The sequence below is a fragment of the Oncorhynchus masou genome, chromosome 19 (genome assembly GCF_036934945.1).
Source record: "Oncorhynchus masou masou isolate Uvic2021 chromosome 19, UVic_Omas_1.1, whole genome shotgun sequence".
Classification (NCBI taxonomy): domain Eukaryota; kingdom Metazoa; phylum Chordata; class Actinopteri; order Salmoniformes; family Salmonidae; genus Oncorhynchus; species Oncorhynchus masou.
The window spans coordinates 8,568,752-8,585,534 of record NC_088230.1 but is presented as its reverse complement, the minus strand read 5'-3'; the positions used below and the strand labels follow the sequence as shown (position 1 = coordinate 8,585,534).

The following is a 16,783-nucleotide window of genomic DNA, read 5'->3' as shown; positions in this document are numbered from 1 at the left end:
TAATTTCATATTGAAGTGACATCTGCAGCGTTTACCTGAATGCAGTCTCAGCTAATGTGGGAACATAATGGGGAAATGGTTCCATTTGTTTTTCTAACATTCATTTTTCCAATAGGGAATTTGAAAAACTTAAAATAAGGGGCTGTGCTTCATGTACCCTGGTGTGACGTTTTGATAACCGTGTAAATCTCTCTCGGACAAGGTGACTTTTATCAATATATTCGGATCTATTTACTCTCAGTTTTGAAAATGCTCATTATAGTCAAAGTAGACATCATGCAAAACTACAAATGCCTGCAAGTTCTCTCTAGCTGACACCTTTGATTACTGGTACTGTGCCAATTTAAAACTTGCAAAAGACAATATATGGATTGAAATAAGTCGTAAATGGCTGTGGTTGAGTAATGTCAATGAATGTTGCCTCTAATTGTCACTGTAGCAGCCTATGTTGTTTGCAATTGTGTTGTATCATGCAATCCATGTTTATATGTTGCAGTATTTTTGTTTACTTGTTTTCTTTATACATAAATGATATAAAAGAAACTTGGTAAGAGATGTTATTTCATTGTTCACATTGGCATGAGTTGTGCAATGTTGTAGCCTACCGTGCTCCTCTCAAGATGTAATACCACCAACAGGTCACAAGATGGCTCAGTGCACCATGAAACCAAACCAGCCACCGTTAGAATTGTGTATTTATACTACGTACTATCAAGCGTTGGGCTAGAGCTCAGTTGACTCATGCAATATTGTTGCGTAGTTTATGTTTTAAGGCAAAGGCCGCGTTATTTCGGATGTCCATATTATGCCTACCCATGTGGTTTTACATATCTCAATCTCGATATATATATTTTTTTTCCAAACATTGCAGTAATACCGAATGCATTGGTTAACATTGTAGTCAGTTGATTCATACGAAACACTACGAGAACAAATCCTTTTGCTCGTCACTCTGCGTAAACTAAGCTACAATAAACGGACGTTTTGGTGCGCAATGGCGACTGTAACCTCAACCAGACCTTATCATATTATAATATTCGGAGCCTCCGGTTTTACCGGGCAGTTTGTGGTGGAAGAGGTCGCCCGGAGCGCCTTCGAAGGACCCAGCGGGTCTCTGAAATGGGCCTTGGCCGGGCGTAGCAGACAGCGGCTGGAGGGAGTTCTGAACCAAGCCGCCGAGACCCTCCGTACGTGTTTGACACTAATCAGAAAAGATAAGCGAGTGCCTGCTGCCAGTAAATTAATGATTTTATGTCAAGCATGGTTTGACTAGGCTACTACTGTATAACGATTAACAGCTGCAACGGTTTCAGTTGCTTTTAAACGACAAGGCCTATACACTTGCATTTTTTGTAAAAGGTGCTAGTAACAAAGGTCTCTTCAGTTTCTCTGCAGGGGAACCATTTTTATAGCGGTTCTTCCAATACACCTTTGTATAACAATTTGTACGGTTCTTCATTGCACTGATATAACCAGAGGGTTCTTCATTACACTGTAAAATAAAAAATACCGGCTTCAGGTTGCAGTGAAAATATGGTATACCCTTAAGAAAAATAATTTGCAGTCAGAGTGCTGTATAACTGCAGTACACGCAAATATTGCCTCCAAAATACACGTTTTTTTACAGCAGTAATTTTGCAGTGTAACTGCAGTTAGAGTGGAGTATAACAGCAGCTGTACACAGCAGTTATTCTGCAATTACTGTGTCCAAAATACAACAGTGGACTGCAGTTACTGCACTTTTACTGCAGGTTCAAAACTGAAATCATTTTTTGTAAGGGAATATACAAAGATATACTTTATTGTTAGAGCTGGATTAAGGTGATGTTTCTGTATATATATATTATATATATATATATATATATATATATATATATATTATTATTAATATAATATATTAATATTATATATATATATATATATATATATATATATATATATTATATATAGAACATACATAGAACCCTTTGATTTGTCCCTGTAGGGGGAACCCTTTTGAGTTCCATTTAGAAAACTCATGAAGAACCCTCTGGTTCCAGGTAAAACCAATGACAGGTCTACAGCTATACGGCAGCGTAGGCTAGTGGTTAGAGCGTTGGACTAGTAACCGAAGGTTGTGAGTTGTGAGTTCAAACCCCCGAGCTGACAAGGTACAAATCTGTCGTTCTGCCCCTGAACAGGCAGTTAACCCACTGTTCCCAGGCCGTCATTGAAAATAAGAATGTGTTCTTAACTGACTTGCCTGGTTAAAAAAAAAAAAATTCTTATAGGATACTTCAGATGTGTTTATGGCATACACTGTTAGGTACTCGCCTGTCGGTGAGTACTGGTCAGTACTATTAAGGATACATGTGCACAAATCTAGTATAATGGTACATTTTTCTATTCAATATAAGGTAAAATCATTACTGCCCTCTCAAATGTAGGTGGGGGCAGTACTGGCAAGGGCTCATTAGCATATCTGAGGGCATGATCTAAAATATGTTGTATTTGTGCCAACTTTTAGTGGAAGTGTTGTACCAGTTTAAGTGGTTTAATTGTTATGTTGATAAAGGTTGAGCACCTCATTTGTCCACTCCAGTTCTACAATCTTTGAAAGAGCTTATGACAATCAAGAGTTGCACTGTTAAGAGGTTACTGTGCATTTACCAGTAACTTAATGGCAGTTGGCCACCAGGAATTTCATTTTGTTCCCCGTCTATAATTTACTGTCCGCTTGCTGCAAGTAGTTATTTTAAAATTCAGTAACTTACTGTGACTGATCTCTGTCGCACTCACTGAACAGATGGTGTGGCTGGACGGTCAGTTTGTTGTCAACAATGAGGTTGAGGCCAGTTGAGGCTGAGATCCAAGTGTGCTAACCACAAAAGATTCTTAGTAGTTGTCAACTAATGTTAAGCTTGTAATCAGTATAGTTCAGTTAAAGTACAGTAAGTTACTGGTAAGTTACTGTCTATTAAGTTAACTTCTGACAGCGAGTTGCCAGTTAGGTAACGCAAACTTCCAGTCAGCTAACTATTAAGTTACTGTGAAATACACAGCAGTGTTTGCCCTATATTCATTCAAATTGTTGCCACCGCGGCAAAAAAATATGAAGTCATTTTAGACATTTCTGTCGAGATGCACTTTTAAATGGATAGTCATTGGCTCCATGACTGGAAGTCTATGGGAACAGCAAGCATATCATTGCGCTAACACTAGTAACAATGCACACCCACCCCCCTGCTAACCTTGCCACCACTGCTGGGAAAAAAATCCCAGGGGAAACACTGCACAGTAACCTCTTAACAGTGCAGCTCTTCATGGTCACAAAGATTGCAGAACTGTCAGTGTTACAAGTAAACGAGGTGCTCAACCTTTAACAACATAACCACCAACCACTTAAACTGGTCCAACACTGGGCACAAATACACAACATTCAGTAACTTGTGGTTTGCTGTACTTTCACTGCAACCAGTAGCCTCTAGTGTACTGTAAAATTCCAGGAACCTTTTTAACAATCTATCGTTTCATGGCATAAAGCTAAACATGGAGGAGAGGGAAAGAACAGGATGGTTCTTCACAGCCATCACAGCAGTGAAGAACCCGACCTGAAAAATGGTGACACATATCACCCTCACCTCTGACAAAGAACCCCTCAGGAACCTTCTTTATGTTTGTTTTGTTGTACGGGCACGCAGTGTCCGTTGTTCTCTAAGGGTGAACATGACCGCTAAACAGGTGTCTTGATATTTAACTGGGTACACAGGGACACTGCTGTTTAATCTTAGTTGATATTGATCCCACTGGCTTGCGACTTGCTTAGTAATGGTCACCAATGCAAACAATATGATCAGTGATTCAGATGGGTTGGGTTAAACGCGGAAGACACATTTCAGTTGAGTTCATGCAGTTGTACAACAGACTAGGTATTCTCCTTTCCCTTTCTAAATGCCTAATTTAAATAGGGCATTAAGCTATGATTTGCTGTAAATTTGTGCGTTTTTACCTATACGTGCATTCAGTACGACTTTGCTCTCTGTTTCCAGGTAAGCCGGAGTTAAGGACTGAAGTTGAAATCATTGTGGCTGATGTTTCCCAAGCAGATTCATTGGCCATCATGTGCCAACAAGGACTGGTTGTTCTCAACTGTGTGGGGCCAGTAAGTCTACAGTAATAATGAGTGTTGTTGTTATTGATACCTGGGATGAGGGCTGGCCTTTTGTGGTGTCATTTGTCCAGACTCCCAAGTTACTCTTGTCCCCAATGATAATTGGAAAGCTTGTTAGGAATATGCTGCCTGTGTAGCTGTGGCCACGGTACTGCTGTACAGTACAGTCGCCTCAGCTTTATCAGTGCGTATGGAACCGTAATAGCATGTGGTCAATTGCAAAGGTATGGCAATTTGATAGGGAGATGATACTTTTGATAAAGGGTTGATGACACGCATTCACACACACACACACACACACACACACACACACACACACACACACACACACACACACACACACACACACACACACACACACACACACACCCATACCTCCATTGACACCCAAATCTTATGGAGTCCTTTTTCTTGTCTCCCTAGTACAGGTTCTATGGTGAGCCAGTGGTTAAGGCCTGCATAGAGAATGGAGCCCACTGCGTAGACATCTGTGGAGAACCTCAGGTAGTAGGTTCTGTCGTTACACAACACCATCATATTAAATGTCCGTCTTTATGGCTCAATTCAGTGCCTTCACTCGCCTCGGCCTCCAACCTAGTTTTATTACTGTCTATTACTGTCTTTACAGAGACAACGATGGTAGGATATGCATTCAGATTTTAGGAGCTTTATGCTCATATCATCCCTATTGCCAACATAGTCTGGTCGAAAGCAGTGCATGCCTTTTGGGATGCACCCCATGTCTCTGCTAGGTGTTTTTACGGTGGCCTTGTGTTGTGGTTCCGTAGTTCCTCGAGAGAATGCAACTGGAGTACCACAGCAGAGCGATGGACAGTGGAGTATATGTGATTGGCAGCTGTGGCTTTGACTCCATACCAGCTGACATGGGCATCCTGTACACAAAGAACCAGTTTAAAGGTAGAGAGCTACACTGTTAATTGGGGGTGTGAATGTTTTTTTAAATATGTTTTATTATAGAGAAACAGCACTTGTTTGTGTCTCCGGGTTTCTGATGGCAGCCATCTGTGAAGAAGACACAGTTCTCATACTTATTTTTGCCCTTGACATTGTATCTGCAGGCTCTTTCTGCTTTACTGGTATTTTTCCTGTTATCAATGATGAATTACAGCACCATCTTGGCAAAGAAAATGTTTGTGTTTTTAGCTGAATTCCAGACAGGGCGATACAGCTACAGTATACAACTCACTGCGTTAGTACCCTTTTCCAATGAGGTTTCTATCGGTGTGCTCATCCAGTCTGTCCTTGAGTAAAGGATGTATAATAACCCTGTATCATATCTGTTAACAGGAACACTGACAGCTGTGGAGAGCTTCCTGACTATACACACTGGTCCTGAGGTAGACAGCTCTATCACTTCCGGTTTCCTACATGCACTATGGGAAATGTAGTGCTCTACTGTTGTGATGATTCCAAGGTCCACACCATTGTTTTGTTTAGATCCAGCTATATGCCTCAATCCTAAATGAATAGGAACTATAGGCACCATCTAATTTCATCATTGTATGTTGTGATGGTGACTTGGCTTAAGCTTTGGGATATTCCTTCCCTGTAGGGAGGCTGTGCCCACGACGGCACATGGCAGTCCGTCATCTACGGCTTTGCAGACAGCGGCTCCCTGAGGAAGCTGAGGAAGAAATTTGGCCACCATCCTCTCCCAGTTGTAGGAGCCACGGTCAAGAAGAGGTATTGGCAGATGTCCAATGTACAGACAGTCTGTGTTCACTCCATTTCCATTCAAAGTTATTGCATTTGATTGGTATGGCACAGTTGTTGCTTGGCAATGCTGAAGTGGATTTAGAGGACTTGTCTATCAATATAGATGAAATGAGTTGATGGCGTCTGTCTGTGCTGAATTCTGTTGGATGCTGATGCTGAAAATTTGAGAGTGTATTTGGAAGTAAACTGACGTATGTGTGTGTATGTGTGTGTGTGTGTGTGTGTGTATTCCTCAGGGGTAGCCTCTTCTTCAGTAAGGAGATTGACCAGTATGCCATACCCTTCATGGGCTCAGACCCATCAGTAGTCAGGAGATCCCAGCGCTTCCTGTATGAGGGCCATCAGGAGTTACCAGTAAGATCTAACACAACCACACACCTCTATTGCCTGACTGGCTACCTGCGTTCAGTCACTCAACGATGCTACATTGTGGTCTTGCTGATGCGTAGAGGTTTGGCATGGCAAGAAAACAATCAGTTGGCTAAAGCAGAAACAGACTGGTACCCAGGCTACCCCTCCTTTGCCCAGTATTTTATCCATTATGGCTAGTCTATGCAACTCAGTTGGTAGAGTATGGCACTTGCAGCGCCTAGTAGGTTCGATTCCTGGGACCACCCATATGTGTTTTGTAGGCGCGTATGACGGTAAGTCCGCAAAATTATGTTATTATTCTGTCATGTCCATAGTCTACCTCCGTATCTACGTGTCTCTCCCCTTCCTTTGCTTTCACAACTCCTAATTAGGTCAAACAACTCTCTGTCAAACTTTTATTCCATTTACTAGCTTCCTATGAAACTATATAATGAAGCCTCATTTACTCACAAACATCCAATGTGGAGAGAAATGGATTGTAAAGAATCCCTGTCTTTCTTCACATGGGGAGAAATAGACTGTAAAGAACCCCTGTCTTTCTTCATGTAGAGAGAGAGAGATTGTAAAGAACCCCTGTCTTTCTTCACATGGAGAGAGAGATTATAAAGAACCCCTGTCTTTCTTCAAGTGGAGAGAGAGAGATTGTAAAGAACCCCTGTCTTTCTTCATGTAGAGAGAGAGAGATTGTAAAGAACCCCTGTCTTTCTTCAAATGGAGAGAGAGATTATAAAGAACCCCTGTCTTTCTTCAAGTGGAGAGAGAGAGAGATTATAAAGAACGCCTGTCTTTCTTCAAGTGGAGAGAGAGAGATTATAAAGAACCCCTGTCTTTCTTCAAGTGGAGAGAGAGAGATTATAAAGAACCCCTGTCTTTCTTCATGTGGAGAGAGATTGTAAAGAACCCCTGTCTTTCTTCATGTGGAAAAAGATTGTAAAGAACCCCTGTCTTTCTTCATGTGGAGAGAGATTGTAAAGAACCCCTTTCTTTCTTCATGTGGAGAGAGATTGTAAAGAACCCCTGTCTTTCTTCATATGGAGAGAGATTGTAAAGAACCCCTGTCTTTCTTCATGTGGAAAAAGATTGTAAAGAACCCCTGTCTTTCTTCATGTGGAGAGAGATTGTAAAGAACCCCTTTCTTTCTTCATGTGGAGAGAGATTGTAAAGAACCCCTGTCTTTCTTCATGTGAACATAGATTGTAAAGAACCCCTGTCTTTCTTCATGTGGAGAGAGATTGTAAAGAACCCCTGTCTTTCTTCATGTGGAGAGAGATTGTAAAGAACCCCTGTCTTTCTTCATGTGGAGAGAGATTGTAAAGAACCCCTTTCTTTCTTCATGTGGAGAGAGATTGTAAAGAACCCCTGTCTTTCTTCATGCGGAGAGAGATTGTAAAGAACCCCTGTCTTTCTTCATGTGGAGAGAGATTGTAAAGAACCCCTGTCTTTCTTCATGTGGAGAGAGATTGTAAAGAACCCCTGTCTTTCTTCATATGGAGAGAGATTGTAAAGAACCCCTGTCTTTCTTCATGTGGAGAGAGATTGTAAAGAACCCCTGTCTTTCTTCATGTGGAGAGAGATTGTAAAGAACCCCTGTCTTTCTTCATGTGGAGAGAGATTGTAAAGAACCCCTTTCTTTCTTCATGTGGAGAGAGATTGTAAAGAACCCCTGTCTTTCTTCATGTGAAGATAGATTGTAAAGAACCCCTGTCTTTCTTCATGTGGAGAGAGTTTGTAAAGAACCCCTGTCTTTCTTCATGTGGAGAGAGATTGTAAAGAACCCCTGTCTTTCTTCATGTGGAAAAAAAGATTGTAAAGAATTGTAAAGAACCCTGTCTTTCTTCATGTGGAGAGAAAGAATCCCTTCTTTCTTCATGTAAAGAACCCCTTTCTTTCTTCATGTGGAGAGAGATTGTAAAGAACCCCTGTCTTTCTTCATGTGAACATAGATTGTAAAGAACCCCTGTCTTTCTTCATGTGGATAGAGTTTGTAAAGAACCCCTGTCTTTCTTCATGCGGAGAGAGATTGTAAAGAACCCCTGTCTTTCTTCTTATGGAGAGAGATTGTAAAGAACCCCTGTCTTTCTTCATGTGGAGAGAGATTGTAAAGAACCCCTGTCTTTCTTCATGTGGAGAGAGATTGTAAAGAACCCATGTCTTTCTTCATGTGGAGAGAGATTGTAAAGAACCCCTGTCTTTCTTCATATGGAGAGAGATTGTAAAGAACCCCTGTCTTTCTTCATGTGGAGAGAGATTATAAAGAACCCCTGTCTTTCTTCATGTGGAGAGAGATTGTAAAGAACCCCTGTCTTTCTTCATATGGAGAGAGATTGTAAAGAACCCCTGTCTTTCTTCATGTGGAGAGAGATTGTAAAGAACCCCTGTCTTGCTTCATGTGGAGAGAGATAAATGATAATAAGTCATACAGCAGCTCTTAGTGATTCATCATCTTTCTCTCCTCATTATCTCTGTGGGGTTTCTCAACACTGCTCCTGGCCAATATAGTGCACTAGAGATTATAGTGCCTGTGATGTGCCCTTTCTCTAGCCTTTCCATGTCCTGGGTGAGTACTATTTAGAAGGAGGGGACAGCAGTAGCTTACAGGAGCATGCAGGAGTTAAAAGTTATTTATCGAGTTCCCTTCTCTTTCTACTTCTCTCCTTCTTTCTTTCTTCTCCCTTTCTTTCCCCCTCCCGCCTCCCTCTTCAGGTCCAGTACTCTGCGTATGTAGGGGTCGGTGGCGTCTGGTCGTTGATAAAGATGTTCTGTGGTGGCCTGCTCTTCTGGTTCCTAGGGAAGTTTGGCCTGGGAAGGAAGCTCCTCATTACGGTGTGTGTCCAAAATGGCTATTGTCTATATAGTTCACTACTTTTGACCAGAGCCCAAGACCATATTCCCTATATTATGCACTACTTTTTACCCGGGCCCCTACAGTGTATTTCTCCACATTAGATGTCTGTGGAAATTATATTAACCAAGTAGGTTGGTTACCAATCTTGTAAAAATAGTCAGTCACGGTTGGTTGGCTTAATTAAGGGTAGTTAAAGGAGTGCAGAAAAGACACAAACAAATGGTCTGTCATATCTGTGTGAATATAACATACAGTTACTGTACAGTGATAACAAGAAGAGAAATTACCTGTGTTGGAGATTGGAGGTAATCAGCTCAATTTTCCATTGAATTGGTTGATGTTTCTGCTCCTCAGTTTCCAGAGTTCTTCTCCTTTGGCGTGTTCACCAAGGCTGGACCCAGCAGGAAGCAGGTACAGTAGTGGACTCAGGCCCGATGGAAACAGTACATGAATGGCCCTGTCATAGCCATGTGTCTAGTGAGAATAACCTCCATAAACGTTTCATGCTTAAGTCAAGTTTTGATGCAGGCATTGTAGAATGTTGATAACATATACAGTGGGGCAAAAAATTATTTAGTCAGCCACCAATTGTGCAAGTTCTCCCACTTAAAAAGATGAGAGAGGCCTGTAATTTTCATCATAGGTACACTTCAACTATGACAGACAAAATGAGAAGACAAAAAAATCCAGAAAATCACATTGTAGGATTTTTAATGAATTTATTTGCAAATTGGTGGCTGACTAAATACTTTTTTGCCCCACTGTGTATATATATATATATATATATATATATATATATATATATATATATATATATATATATAGATAGATAGCTCTAAGACTCTTCTCTCCTATCCCAGATGGAGGGAACATCTTTCAGTCTGACGTTTTTCGGGGAGGGCTATGCTGAGGGGCTGGACCCGTCTCAGGGAAGACCCAACGCTAGGATCTGTACCCAGATACACGGAGCAGGTAATACATTATCTCTGATTGTAGCCTTGTTTTTGGTTTAGTTGTAATGCAGATCAGGGTCATGTCTATTCATGCTCTGTCCAATGTCCACACAGTGCTTATTATTTTCTCTGTTTTGATTATCATTGGTCTACTATAGTATTTGTTGATAAACTATGTTGACTTTCATTGGTCCACAGAGCCTGGCTATGTCGCCACACCTGTTGCTATGGTACAGGCAGCTATCACTGTGCTGAATGAACCACAATTCCTTCCTATAAAGTGAGTCAGGTGCCTCTCACTCTCTCTCTCGTGAATATTTTATAGTTCTACAAGGAATAAAGTCCTACACACTGGTACATCAAATATGCAGCTATCATTACTGTTCACATTGGTACATCAAATATGCAGCTATCATTACTGTTCACATTGTAATATATGCATGTATAGGACCTAGAAGTAAACACTATGTTGTGATTGACAGGGGAGGAGTGTACAGTCCAGGAGCTGCATTTGCCAGGACAACTCTCATTGACCGCCTCAACAGACATGGCCTGGTGTTCTCAGTGAAGAGATTCTGACGAGAGGGTCTGAGAAAAAGGACTTCTGTCTGTGCCCAATCCCAAATCCAACCCCTAGGACATGTTTGGCTGCTAAATTCTGGTGCATTTCGTGCATCTGGGTGGCGGTGGCATTTCTATTATATCTGAGAGGTTTGGATTTGAACAGTTTTTTGTTAGCAATATAGAAATTGGTAATATCTTCACTTTGCCCTCTGGTGGGCTTGGTAGTATATTCACCATATTGCTTATACCCATCCAATCCTTTCAGATCTACATGAAGTGCCATGGTGTACAGGCGAATAGGGTGTTGAGCAATACTCGAACCCCCTATCACCCCCTAGCCCTAGTCCCACCAGCTCTGCGTATCTATTGCTTAACGCGATGACTGCTGTGGTCAAATGTTAGAGGAAATACTGGATGTCAATATTAGGCCAAATGGACAAACCTCATCCCCTTACAGCTGTATCTGTCTCCCCTTAGAGCTGTACACGATCAGCCTTTCTATCAGGCTGAGGACACAGGCATTCAGACAGCCGGCCACATTGTTACCATTCTCGTCTGTGTGTCTCTCATGGCCCGTTTCAACTGTCGTTTTAATGGCTTCAGAATTTTGGTCATGCAGAGGTGTCACTCAATCTCTCGGTGGGTTTCAAATCAATTGTCCGTAAACCAAGTGACTTATTCGTGTTGTTAATGTGTAAGTGAGTGTCCTTGACCCAGATTACAGCTCTCCACAGTAGGATGTAGTGGAGGACTCGTCTAAGGGCTGTTGTGTAGTCTTGTAGCCAAGAAAGGACTGTGGCCTCTCGGTCTTTATTCTGTGTTTTAATTCACATTTTAACACACATATTTTGCCACAGTGTGCGTGCGTATGCTCATCACATGGCATTCATTCAGACTAGTCCAAGGGCATTATAAGAAAGACTTTGGGTGTTTCAGATACTTCCGAATAATACCAGTGTTTTATACACGTGGTGCTATTCTGTTTTTGTGTTATATAAAAATAACAAGCAAGCAATACATACTGCTCTGTACAAGTATAAACACAGACATATGGTAACCTGAAAATGTAACAACAAATATCGCCTCAGACTTTGCGACCTAAATAATGTTTATAAGCTAACAAAAATGGTTTCAAATGAGGTCTACCAATGCCCATCAGCACATTCAGGACCCAACCTCCCCACTAGGTGGTGGTGTTTCTCTAATTACACATTCCCTTCCCACTTCCCAAATATTTACACGCCACTAACTAGATGAGCTGTCAGTTAAGGTAATTTGCCTGTGAGAGGAGACATGGGATGGTACAATATTTAACCTCAAATAAAAGTCCATGTATACACATTTAGCCAGAATGGATGGGGGAGGCGGGGTTTATCATGGGTAACAGATGTGGTTACGTGAATGAGGAGGGTCAAGGTTGGAAGGACCTGGGAGGCATTGTCTCTAGACTGTGACTCAACCTCCTTTCTCTTACCTCCTTAGCCTCCCTTCCCTCTTCAGCTCTGTCTCTCCCCTTCCACCACCACTATCGCAACAACTCTGTTAGCAGAGCATTACAGAGAGAGAGAAAGGGAGAGCGAGACAGAGAGAGCAGTGTCCTCGTTCTACTGTAGTGATACAGAGGGAAATAGACAGGTTTGTTCAATCATAAAACTGTGGGAGAGTAATTGTTAAGTAGCATGGTTAAGTACAGGGTGTTAGCTATACGTGTTGCTGAGGAAACGAACAGGGAAAGGGAGAAAGAGAGCAAGACAGGAGGATGCAGTGGTTTGTTTCCCTATGCACATAGGCTACAGGAGCCCCATCCCTCTTCCCTGCCCTCCTCTCCCTCCCCCACATCCCGCCATCGTGGGTGTGATGATATTCATGCCATCTCCCTCACCATGGCCAGCTCATCCCCTTTTCTATCTCCCTCTCCTTTCCCCTCATCTCTTCATCTCCTCTTCTGTCTCCCTCTCCTTTCCCCTCATCTCTTCATCCCCTCTTCTATCTCCCTCTCCTTTCCCCTCATCTCTTCATCTCCTCTTCTATCTCCCTCTCCTTTCCCCTCATCTCTTCATCCCCTCTTCAATCACCTTTCTACTCCTCAATCCTCTCCTGCTGTCTTGTCTCCTCTTCACTTCTCCTTTGCTCTCTCCCACTCTCCATCTCCTCTCTTATCCTCCCCTCTTCTGACTGATCCCTTCCTCAGTCCAGCAAACAGCCTCCACCCTACCAGTTAGGCATGATGTTTAGAGTGGGCTGCTGAGCAAAACATCTATCGGGCGCTCCCAGCCTCGAATTCACTCTCTATTTAACTATCTCTCTCTTCCTTTCTCTCTTGTCTTTTCTGTTCTTCCTTTCTTTCTCCTCTGATTTTCTGTTTACCTTATCTCTCTTCCCCGCCATCTCTTTCTATTTCTTTCTTTCATCCTCTTGCTGTCTCTCTCTGTCCTCTCTCTCAGTGGTGACCCATCATTCAGGGCAGGTGGGGCCTGTTTTGCATGTTATTTTGGCATTAATACATGTCACAAATCAGTTAGAAAACAATGTAAAAAATAAGTTATTGAGTTAATAAAGACGCATAAAAACATGTTCTCTTTTTTTGCTTTCTTGAGAAAGGTAGCTCCAAAATACCGGTGTTTCAGTCCAGCTCAGTGCTTTCTGTGGAGGAGGGGCAGCCAGATGAAAAACACAGAGTGTAAGGGTTGGTCATCTTCTCTAGTTGCGCCACGATTGGCTCAGTGTTCTATCACTCATGGGGAAACTAAATGACCGCAAAATCTACATGGAAAGCTAGAAAGTTCAAGCCACCTTGGGTGCTGCCATAGATTTACATTAGAAGTGCCCATCCAAGAAGGCTCAAGGTCATTGGCCACAGATTAAATGACGTCAAATCACGTTATATCTACCGTAGCTTTGATTGGACTGATCATGTCAACATCATACTTTCAAAATCTTAGCTAGCAAACTAGACACGCAGTCATCATTAATCATGTCGACAATCTACTGGCAACCTTTTCATATGAAGAGAAATTATAGATGTACGTATTGGTACTCATCAGCCATTGGACATAAACACAAGTTGGAAATCACAGATTCAACAATGAGTGGTTTGGAAGGAATCAGTGGCTAACTGCAAGTTTTGCAAAGCAATCACTATTTTGCTTCCCCTGTAATGCTGTGCAGCGTTCAAAACAACTGGAAATTCAGAACTGGAAAATCTCAACCTTCAGTGAGTTCAAGACAGCTGGGATTCAGGAAAAAACTAGCTCCAACTGGAAAAATAATTTTTGAACGGTCATCCAAGTCGGAAACTCTGGCATCTTTCTAGAACTCCGACCTGAAGATCACTGACGTCATGATTCGGCCTTGTTTTTTTTCCATGTTCCCAGTTGTCTTGATAGCACTGTTGTGTCTTTACTATCATTAAACTGAAGACATACGAGAATGTGCCCTAGTGGGCTAAACCGGCATGGCGGCTTGTGAGACAAAAGGGGAAGTGGGGGTCGACTAAGAAGTCACTACATAGTGAAAATTATAACAATTGAAATGCTAATCCCTTGCACATGAATGCTCACTCATTCGGGAACAATTGCAATAAATATAAACTGCTCAAAAAAATAAAGGGAACACTAAAATAACACATCCTAGATCTGAATGAATGAAATATTCTTATTGAATACTTTTTTCTTTACATAGTTGAATGTGCTGACAACAAAATCACACAAAGATTATCAATGGAAATCAAATGTATCAACCCATGGAGGTCTGGATTTGGAGGATGGTCTCCTGAGGGATCTCCTCCCAGACCTGGACTAAAGCATCTGCCAACTCCTGGACAGTCTGGTGCAACGTGGCGTTGGTGGATGGAGCGAGACATGATGTCCCAGATGTGCTCAATTGGATTCAGGTCTGGGGAACGGGCGGGCCAGTCCATAGCATCAATGCCTTCCTCTTGCAGGACCTGCTGACACACACTCCAGCCACATGAGGTCTAGCATTGTCTTGCATTAGGAGGAACCCAGGGCCAACGGCACCAGCATATGGTCTCACAAGGGGTCTGAGGATCTCATCTCGGTACCTAATTGCAGTCAGGCTACCTCTGGCGAGCACATGGAGGGCTGTGCGGCCCCCCAAAGAAATGCCACCCCACACCATGACTGACCCACCGCCAAACCGGTCATGCTGGAGGATGTTGCAAGCAGCAGAATGTTCTCCACGGCGTCTCCAGACTCTGTCACGTCTGTCACATGTGCTCAGTGTGAACCTGCTTTATCTGTGAAGAGCACAGGGCGCCAGTGGCGAATTTGCCAATCTTGTTATTCTCTGGGAAATGCCAAACGTCCTGCACGGTGTTGGGCTGTAAGCACAACCCCCACCTGTGGATGTCGAGCCCTCATACCACCCTCATGGAGTCTGTTTCTGACCGTTAGAGCAGACACATGCACATTTGTGGCCTGCTGGAGGTCATTTTGCAGGGCTCTGGCAGTGCTCCTTCTGCTCCTCCTTGCACAAAGGCGGAGGTAGCGGTCCTGCTGCTAGGTTGTTGCCCTCCTATGGCCTCCTCCACGTCTTCTGATGTACTGGCCTGTCTCCTGGTAGTGTCCATGCTCTGGACACTACGCTGATAGACACAGCAAACCTTATTGCCACAGCTCGCAGTGAAGGGCCATCCTGGATGAGCTGCACTACCTGAGCCACTTGTGTGGGTTGTAGACTCCGTCTCATGCTACCACGAGAGTGAAAGCACCGCCAGCATTCAAAAGTGACCAAAACATCAGCCAGGAAGCATAGGAACTGAGAAGTGGTCTGTGGTCACCACCTGCAGAACCACTCCTTTATTGGGTGTGTCTTGCTAATTGCCTATAATTTCCACAACAGCATGTGAAATTTATTGTCAATCAGTGTTGCTTCCTAAGTGGACAGTTTGATTTCACAGAAGTGTGATTGACTTGGAATTACATTGTGTTGTTTAAGTGTTCCCTTTATTTTTTTGAGCAGTGTATATATTTACGCTCAGTGTGTCATCTTGTTCGCTGGTGTTTCTTTTGTAGAATTGTCCGTCTCTCTCCCTCTCTCTCTCGGTTGTGGTTAGAGGGGATAGTTCAGAGTGACATTCGTTATAGAATGGATGTTTCGGCGGTTGTCGTTCTTCGTGTTCAATGATACCGAATCCCTAGCTGCAGACTAGTAATTAATATCAAAGACTTGTTCTTATTCTGTCGGTATCGATAGTCTAAGAGTTTAACCACGTGGTATGGTTAAAAGATTCAGCAATGGTCTACAACCTTTGTCTCCCCTAATGTAGAAAAATATGGTCTGCAACCTTTAGCCATCTCGTAATTGAGGTAAGCTCGGTCTGCTGATCGAAAACCCGAGTGGGGGTTTTATTCGGAAGGGCCGAAAAAGGGCTGTCCCAGGAGGCCTGACACTAACTGGGCTCAGGGGCGGTCCTCTGATTTAGTTCAAATTTTATTTTTCTTCATTAAACAGTCCAAAATCATATTACACAATTATACAAACAGTATCATACTCACTCATTCATCTTATACAACAATTAGATGTAAACCTCATACCTAAGGCTATTATATAAACAGCGTTATGGTAATGTGGCCACACCGTCTCCCATGAGCTTCCCCAAGTTGTGACAAACGGACCAGTTCGTAGCTGGATTCTTCACCAATCTTTTATACTTTCTCCGGAACATGAAATTTGTTCGTACCTCAAGTTCTGTGAGGTGGAAGGAATTCCTTTGTTCTCAATGAAAATCTACTCCCTCTATACTGTGTGTCCATGAGGAGATCCTCAGGAGTTTACGACGTCTCTCTGACTACAGCAACTTCGTTGAAAGAGGAAAGGGGGAGGCAAGGAGAGGGGGATGGGGCTTGCTATACCGAAAGAGGCCAACAGCAGCACGACAGCACCATAAATCCATAGAATGTCAGACTTTGATGACAAAGTTTTATGACAAAATATTCCCACAAGAAGGACCGCCTCGGTATTCTGAGTGGCACAGTGGTCTAAGGCACTGCATCGCAATTGGGCCAGCGTCGTCCGGGTTGGGGGGGGCTTTGGCCGGCAGGGATGTCCTTGTCCCATTGCTCTCTAGCGACTCCTGTGGCGGGCTTGGAGCATGCACACTGACACAGTCGCCAGGTGTACGGTGTTTCCTCCGACACA

General features: G+C 42.8%; 1 protein-coding gene across 1 annotated transcript; it reads left to right on the top strand.

The window, feature by feature from the left end:
• Window positions 1-715: 715 nt before the first annotated feature.
• On the top strand, window positions 716-13,193 carry LOC135505757 (saccharopine dehydrogenase-like oxidoreductase). The gene is made up of 12 exons (XM_064924857.1): window positions 716-1,187; window positions 4,029-4,141; window positions 4,574-4,654; window positions 4,939-5,068; window positions 5,459-5,508; window positions 5,724-5,854; window positions 6,124-6,241; window positions 8,963-9,082; window positions 9,459-9,515; window positions 9,965-10,076; window positions 10,256-10,337; window positions 10,540-13,193. The coding sequence occupies exons 1-12, from the start codon at window positions 995-997 to the stop codon at window positions 10,634-10,636; spliced, it is 1,284 nt and encodes a 427-aa protein (XP_064780929.1). The 5' UTR covers window positions 716-994; the 3' UTR covers window positions 10,637-13,193.
• The last annotated feature ends 3,590 nt before the right edge of the window (window positions 13,194-16,783 follow it).